Below are 9,178 nucleotides of genomic sequence, written 5' to 3' on the forward strand. Positions count from 1 at the left end.
ATGTCATTCCCAGTTCAATCTCCCTTCCATCCTCCCAAGCCCTGCACCAATCACCTCATCTCACCTCCATCTACTCCACAGCAATTGTGAGGCCTTCCTTGGGGAATCATCAAAGTTTGTCATATCATTTGGGGAAGGGCCTAGGCCCTCCCCTGTGTATCTAGGCTGAGAGAGTATCCACCATGGGAAATGAGCTTCCATAGTTCATTTGTGCACTAGGGATAAACACTAATTCCACAGAAGTCCTATAGACTTCCCAGACCTCCTAACTGGTATCTACATTCAGAAGGCTTGGTTCTGTATAATGCTGGTTCCCCAGCTTTATGACTGGGAACCATGTACTTCCACTTGGTCATGTCAGCTGTTTCTGTGGGTTTCTCCAGGATGGTATTGACCCCTTTGCTGTTCACGCTTCCCTTTCTACAACTGAATTCCAGGAGTTAGGTTCAATGCTTAGCTGTTGATGTCTTCTTCTTCTGCTTTCATCTGCTAATGGAGGAAGGCTCTAGGACTGCATTTAGTTTAGTCATCAATCTTATTATAGGGGAAAGGTTTTAAAAGTAGCCTCTCCACTATAGCTTAGATTCTTAGTTGCGGTCATCCTTAATGAAAGAAACATATGAAAAGAAATAAAAGGTTAATGACAAATTTTTGGAAATTCTAGGTGACCAATAATACTGGAATTTTAGATTAAACCTAGAAACTGACTTAATAATTTTATATTTAAAAGATAAAAAAATTGTTTACTAAGTAAGTTTTAGAATAATTCATGAAAGTGAGACCCTCGAGGACATGTGTAAATGTGGAGACAGCATTCCTTTCTAAACAGTCATGCTGAAGAACACGTGAACTACATATACTAAGTATTATACAAAGTCAATATACAACTGATTTTCATCATACTCCACTAATATTTTATTAATGTACATAGCCAATCAGATATACAAATTTGGATGTAAGCTTTTGTGTGCTTTAGTTTTTATAGATGGGAGTGTTCTGCATTGCTATCTGAAGCCTTTTTGATATTCATGGCCTGTATTACCACCAAAATTCATGCACATGTCTGTGGTCTATGTTGCTGCCTGAAGCTGAGTTGATATCCAAGGCCATGCTGCACTGGGGGCCATGTTGATGTGAATAGTCTGTGTAGCCACTTAAGGTCAGGTTGATGCCTCTGGGCTGCCCTGTCTTTGGGGATCATATTGGTATTTGCCTTGGGTTTCCCTGGCCATGTTGATGTCTTTGGCCTGTACTGCCATTGAAGACCATGCTGAGTCCCATGGCATATGATAACTCCTGAGAAAATGGATGTCTGTGATCTGGGCTGTTTCCAAATACCATGTGGAAATCCATGACCCACGTTCCCACTGATTCTAAAGGGCAAGGAATTTACTTTTACAGCAGTATCAGTGACTGGTGATTCATAATTGAGAAAGAGGGGTAAAGAAATAAGGCTACTGTGTCAACACCAAACACACCCCACACCCTCAAAAAAGTAGTTGTCTAGATATGAAGCAATGGAAATGAATTATTAATAATGTGATATGAATGTTGAAGTATAGCTCTCCACAAATTATGCATTCTGGTGTGGGTACAGGTGGCAAGGGACTCAGAATTCTTTAAAGGATTGACCATTTGGAATTTGAGGATGGGGAAGAGACTACATGGGCAACATAAATTGGATTTGTTTTGCTTTGTTTCTTCTTTGTTGTTTTCTTCTGTTTTTCTTGTTCTTTTTTTTCCATGGGGGAAATGACACAAGTGTGGAAGGATAGACTTGAGAAGACTGGGAAGAGAGTGTGATGGGGCTGCTTGATGTGAAAGTCCCAAAAGTCAACAAAAATACTATTTTGAAAAAAACATTATTTTCTACTATTTAGGTCACAGATATATTTTTTCTTTTCTTCACATAGTATCAATTAGAACTAGGAGAGCTACTGCAGAGGTTTCACTAAGCCATATTCATATCTCTGATATTTCTGCTAATGATAATTTCTTCTTTTGTTCACTGAGCAGAGGAGACTACATTCTGGGGACTAAAATTATAAGTGTTTTTATATTAAAATTAACATACTAACCAAGTGCAGATTGGATATCAGAATCTAAATATTCTGCTCTGTAAAATCCTATTTCTATTGGAGTTCTTTCAGTGTAAGAAAAAATACACATGCTCTTTTAACAATCACAAGAAAATATGATTCAGGACATGAAGTTTCAATATCTTCTACAAGAATCATGCTATTTCCACTTGGTTTCAAGGTCACAGGAAATGAAAGTGTTATTATTATGTGACCTGGTGATGCCTTCTTTTAAGTTTTCTTGCTATATATAAAGTGTTTCAAATATTATTCAATGTAATATATTTTAATAGGAAATATAATTATGTGTACACACAGGTCTCTTAGGATAATATTTTTGTCGTGAACACCCTGATTTAGATCACTTTTCTTTCTCATATCCAGGAGAGGAATAACAATGAACCTGAGCTGCATAAACAATGTTTTATTTTGTGTTACTTACATTTACTAGTTATAGACTTTTAAACATCCTAAACAGTGGTTCTCTACCTCCCTACCACAGTGATCCTTTAATACAGTTCCTCATGTTATAGTGACCCACAACCATAAAATTATTTCATTGCTAATGCATAACTGCCATTTTGCTACTGTTATGAATCATATTGTAAATAACTGATATGTACTAAATCAGTTATGTGACCATGTGTGTTGAGAATCACTGGTCCTAATTCTCACTGAAAAATCTGTCAGAGACAGAGACTAACCCCAAGTTTATAAGAAGGAAGGAAATGCATTGTAGGATAAGAAAATATATCTGGTGATTTTATAAAAGGACTTAGTGAGCATGAAAAGTATAAAGTTATTAATAGGTTGAGCAAATAAAAAGTATTATTTTACATAGAAGTGATATTTTCTCACATTCCTATAAATTATAATTCATACTCTTGGTTTAGAATGCAACAAATTATAACCACAGTATATAATCCATACTACCATACTAGATGTCAGTTTAGATGCACAAGATTCACATCAACATAAGAAAAATAATTTAAAGCTGGAAACTTTTAATACTTTTATCAAAGAAGATATTAGAAAAACATGCTACTCTCAAAGTACTAAATCATTCTTTTCATTTACTTTTCAAGTGAAGGGATATGTTTTCATAGTCATTCCCAACACCAGCTGAAAGAATTTGGTCATGTATTCAGAGGGAAGAAGTGCAGTGAATCTTCAAGATATCCAATACAAAGCTATGGTCTAAACACATTCAAATATACATTTCATAAAGCACAAATTATATTTAAGATACAAGTATTACCAAGCCGATAAGTAGGATTTTCTTTACCTAATAATTAACATCTGTTCTCCTGTAACTTCAATATTTTTACTGATTTCTCAAATCATAAAAAAAATAATCAACATCTGTTTTATTGTAGTATTAGACATTTTTTTCTTCCTTTTCAATGACGACCTCATTTGTATATCACAATAGAATAAACACAAAACAAGGCAAATTTTGTAAAAATACTTTGGCAAGCTGGTTAAACATATTAAGTTATAATAAAGTAACTGTCTAAGCCTTACATTCCTATGGCATTTTATTACTTATTAAAGAATTTTGTATAATGTTTTGATCATATTATCATATTCACACCCCTTCCAAAACTTCCCCTCAGTTCCACCCTGGAATCTTTTCTTTCTTTCTTTCTTTTTTTTTTTTTTTCTTTAAATCCTTCTATTTCAATTTGTATTGTCCCAAATGTTCCTATATTTGAGGCTTTCTGCTAGAGATGACCTATGAAGGGATTCATTTTTATTTGGTGTGCTCTTCCCTGGGGAGAGCCATCTCGCCTGCTACCAGCTTTGCTCAGTTGCTTGTAGTTATTTGTGTAAGATTTAAAGTAACATGAAAAAGGAGTATATATTGGGTGTTTTAAAAGGAGAACAGGAAATGATAAATGTTTTAATAAAATACAATATAAAAATAATCAAACAAACACAAAAGAAAACTTACTCTTCCTCCCCAGACAGCTACCAATTTTCAGTAGCCCCTTAGGTAGAAGTGAGATTCATGCTGTTTTCCAAGCTGCTTGTTTTTGTTTTTGTTGGTTTTCTTTTTAGTTTGGCAAGTTGTGACTGTTTATTAACTGACCATATTACAAAAATACCACAGGCAGCACCTTAGTTCATCCTTCTAATAAGCCTGTTTATCTGGTCTTCCATGTTGCCAGCATCACCACCTTCCACAATGTCAGTGGTCTTTTTCTTCATTCTACCTTGTGGAGAAGACAATTTGAAGGGCCACAGGAAGTTGTTGCCTTCCTTGAAGCCTTTTCCCACAGTGGAGATCTCATGGATCAGATCCTCCTTGAAGATAATGACATATTTAACAAGAGATCGAGCAATCAAAGAATTGCCCATCAAGGCAATTCTCTTCTTATTGATTTTGCCATAGCCACACTTGTAGATGAGCTTGTTTACTGATTCCAGGTTGGGGTACCTGCATGCAATGTATGGTTCCATGATCCTCAGCATGTTAATCGAAGACCTGTTGAGCTTAACAAAGGTGCCACTGAAGATTTGACGAAGACAGAGCATCTGTAACACCTTGAATACCTTTGGGCTCACACCATTGATACCTCGAATTCGGATGAGGAATGCCAGCTTGGATTTTGCAGGCACATAGAAATTTCTGGCTTTCCTTGCCATCCTAGCCATGTGAATCTCCATCCGGTACAACTGCCTGTATTCCTTGCGATGATGCTTTGCCTTTTCATAGATGAGCTTCCTCCGTGCCTTCCAGATGTGTCTTTAGTGCAAACTTTTTCCAAAAGTGCTTCACCTTCAGCTCTGCGAAATTCCTTGGCTTTTTCTTAAGAGTTTCTGGCACAGCAGGAATCTTCTTTTTCTTTTCCAGGGCTGCCTCCATGGCTCCTTCCAGGGGGGAGGGGGAGAGGAATAAAGGATGGTGGTGTTTTTCTATCAGATATCTATAATATAATTTTGTCCTGCTTTGCTTGAACCTCATCATAACCAGATCAGTGACACTGTCTAAATTCTTCACTGATATCATTGCCCAGGAAGCATATATTATACAACCTCAGAACTGTCAGCAAAGTCTTAGAATGGAACCTATCTTTGTTCCTCATAAAACCAGGAATTTATCAAATACAGAAAAAAGTAACACCAAGAGAGTACTTAGGAATTAATAAGAAGCAGTAGTGATTCAGGGGACCTAATTTTCAAAAAGAAATGTAAAACATTGAAGGAACATGTGCGATTCTTTTCTGCCAAGTGGATACAGATGAGCATGCAGAAAATTGAGATCCTCCACATTCCCTAGGCTAGGATGAGAGGATGATGCGCACAAACTGATCTACTGGGGAACACTTTAATCAATGACAGCACAAATCTCATCTGATGAAGCTGCCTATAGTCCATGCACTGTGTACTTTGAAAACTATATATGCTAGAAAAGATAGAGCAATGAATAAATATGTTGTTAATTTGACTAGACTTTATACTCACCTAAAACACACACCTCTGGGAAAGTCTGTGAAGGCAACACCAGAAAGAAGTAACAGAGGAGGTAAACACAACCCTGAGTGTGGCCACATCATCCCACACATAGAGTCCTGAATGAAAGGAAGAAAATAAACTGAACACTGGAATTCAAAGTCCTCTGCTTCCTGACTATAAAAACAAAGTGAGCAGCTACCACACATGTCTACCATTACAGCTGAACTGTACTTGTTGCTAAGCATTCCCTATCATGGTGAACTCTATCCTCACACCAGAGACAACATAGATGATGCTGTTTAAGGAACTTTAGTTATTTTACACAGCAGTGATAAAAGTAACTAGCATAGTATGAAAGTTGTGGATCTGGATACATTAGAGAGAGAATTGAAAGCATTGTAAGAAGCCACTAAGTATGATTTATAAATAACCAAATATATCAACAAAATGAAAGATGGAAATCACATGTATATGTTATCATTGAGTGAAGTGTTCGCAAAATGGAAAAAAGAATATATTATGACCTATCCATCTAAAAGAGGGTTTTTGGTAGTGTGAGATTTCCCAACCAGTTCTGCAGCCACCTTGCCCCAAATGAACACACAGATGTTATATTAATTATGAAGTGTTGGCCAGTGACCAGAGTTTCTTATTGGCTAGCTCTGTCTTAATTATTAACCCATTTCTAATAATCCATGTGTTTTCACGTGATCTTTCCTTACTGGGGAATGCCGACCTCCAACTCCTTTGTGTGCTACATGATGACTTCTCAGCATCACTGCAGAGAAGAGAGCGATTTCCTGTTTGTCCCTGCTTATATCCTAATTCTGCCCACGAATGTCACTTCCTGTCTGTCTGTACAGACCTCTAGACCTTTATGGTTAGCTATTGGCAAGTTTCTGCTCAGCTATGTCACTTTCTGTTTTGCCAATAAGCCAATCAGTGTTTTATTGATTAACCAGTAAGAAACCATATATGCAGAAAGACTTCCACCCCATCAGTCTATATCTAAGGTTTACCAAAAACTAAAACTCTCAGCATTAAGAAACTAACAAACCAATTAAAAAGTGGTCTGTGACACTAGATAGTTCTCAAAAGATGAATTGCAAATTGCTGACACATAGGTTTAAATCGTTAAACATCTCTAGCAATCAGCTAAATACCCATTAAAACTATATTTAATTTCTATTTTACCTGTGTCAAAATGGCTACACTAAAAAAATTATAGTTTCTGATCTATATGTGCATGATGGGAAACACTCACTGCTGATGTAAGTACAAACTGGTTAAACCATTATGGAAATAATTTTGGAGGTTCCTCATAAAGCTAGACATATATCTACATATGATACAGATCCAACTACCCAATTAGCAGGCATAGTCCCAAGGGACCACACATTCTAGGATGTTTATCCATATACTTTGCTGCTCTTTTCACAGTAACTATAATATAGAAACAGCTTAGATATTCATTAACTTGTGTTTGGATAATGAAAATAGAGTACATGCACATGGCAGAATATTAATCAGCATTAGAAAATTGAAATTATTTTGTAGATAAGTGCATAGAGATGTAAAGGATCACTGAGAGTAAAATTACCAAGAAACATTAATACAAATATTAAATGTTTTCTCTCACATGTGAAAGAAAAAATTAAATCTTTAGGCATGTGAGTTTAAATTGGAATACCCATAAGAGATAAAGGGTAAGTAAATGACTATTCTGTGTTTGATTTAAAAGCAGGAAAATAGAACACAGATGGAACATAGAGGAGAAAGACAATAATGGAACTGGAAAGATTAACTATGTTTGGTGATGGAAAGGCATGACAGAGAAAAATTATGAGGATGAAAGACTAACACTAAGATGATTTGGGAAAGCCATGTAGAACCCTCTATGGATTAAATGTAGTTACCTATAATGGGGGCACAAACACTCTTCATATGCTATCAAACAAAAAGCCCACTGTTGAGAATAGGTTACCTCCTCTAGAGTTGTTGGTCAATGGGGTTTCACCAATCCTAAATATTTCATGATATTGGCATTGTACTTGGTTAACAATCATAACTTGGTGGCAAGCCCCTATACCTGAAGACACCACATGCTTTACTCATTTTCCATGAACTAATCAAGCTGGAACTTACCTAGAAACTTCATGTCTCCTCAATAGCTGGGCCAAGGTATTTATGGTACTGGTGAAACAAAGAAATAAACAGTATTACTCAGATATAAATATTGTGAACTTGGAAAGATAGACCCACTGACACAATAGAAGTAGAAATGTTAATGGAATGACCAATCTTTCATATTGGATTTAATGAATGCTTTAAATCACAGAATTCATTCCTGTTACTATTAACTGAGTCAAAAACTTGTGGTTGGTTAGGTCATAAACGTTAGTGAAAAATTCAATACTATTTTTTTGTTAAAAAGACATAGTAACACAATTCTGCTCAGTTCTTATCTTTATGTAAAGAGTAATGTTTCTTTGAGTCCTCACAAGAAAAATTCCCTATTACACTAGATGATGTTTAGCACAAAAACCTACAACTGGTCAAAATGCAAATAATAAGAGATTGTGGAGTCATCAGTTCTAAATGAAATCCCCAGTTCTAAATGCATATCCCCAGGATTCGGGAATCATTCCAGAAAAGGAAACAAAAAGATGTTAGTAACCAGCTGTAGTGGACTTCTTCATGGAAATGGTACTTGCTCCACATGACAGTACAGCCATGAACTTAAAATCTACACAAGATCAAGCCAGCCAAAATATCAGAATGGAAAGAAGGCAGGTGAAGGGTTCATGGATTCTCCACCCTAGGGAAAACTGTTGTCAACTGGTGGATACTGAGAAATGGGAGTCAGTTTTCTTCAGAGATGGGGCCTCTGATGTGATAGATACACTTGCTTAATAGGTTTTGCTACTTCCAAAAGTATACAAAGAGCACTAAGTAGAATCATGGCGTTGATTTAAAAGAAAAAAAAAAGAAAAGAAAAGGAACACATGAAGTTTGGAGGAATAAGCGGTGGGGAGTCTAATGAATAAGTCAAAAGGGAAGAAAAGTTGGACAGATTTGATCAAAATGCATTATATTTATATATGAGATTCAAAAAAAATTAAAAATAATACGTTAAAAAAGAAGAGATGAAATTAGATGCAAGTTAATGAAACATACCAGGCCCAGAAAGAACTATAAATATATATATAAACATATATGTATATATATTTATATATATATTCTGAGCATACTCCACATGAACACAGGACAGTTAGTGTTAGGGAATGGAGAAGGATGTAAGATACTTGATAAGAGGCACTAAAGTATGTATCAACTTAGTAAGTCCTAGAGTCCTTCATCATAGTCCAGTGGCAGCAGCTCACAGCATATTGGTGTCAAGGAAAGAAAACAACTCACAGACAAAACAAAAGGTCATTTTCAGGAGATGAAAACATAAATTACTTTTAAAATAATGATTACAGCATGTGTTCATTTGATGTATGCTCTTTTAATGTGCACAGCTAAAATAGCAAAATTTATCAAATGAAATATTTACATGTAATACATGAAAACATGATAGGATAGCAATAATAAAATTCAGGGATATTTCTCTTGAAGAAGTTAATTACAATAAAGTATTT

At 35.7% G+C, this 9,178-nt stretch overlaps 1 protein-coding gene across 1 annotated transcript; it reads right to left on the minus strand.

Moving 5' to 3' along the window:
- Positions 1 to 4,199: 4,199 nt before the first annotated feature.
- LOC127232906 (60S ribosomal protein L7-like) lies at positions 4,200 to 4,748 on the minus strand. The gene has a single exon (XM_051199235.1). It carries the CDS (start codon positions 4,746 to 4,748, stop codon positions 4,200 to 4,202), a length of 549 nt encoding a protein of 182 aa, XP_051055192.1.
- Between the last annotated feature and the right edge of the window lie 4,430 nt (positions 4,749 to 9,178).

The sequence above is a fragment of the Phodopus roborovskii genome, unplaced genomic scaffold (assembly GCF_943737965.1).
Source record: "Phodopus roborovskii unplaced genomic scaffold, PHOROB, whole genome shotgun sequence".
NCBI lineage: Eukaryota > Metazoa > Chordata > Mammalia > Rodentia > Cricetidae > Phodopus > Phodopus roborovskii.

Bases quoted from the DNA above. Each gene is read 5' to 3' on its own strand.
- LOC127232906 (XM_051199235.1), bottom strand. From the start codon at position 4,748: ATGGAGATTCACATGGCTAGGATGGCAAGGAAAGCCAGAAATTTCTAT.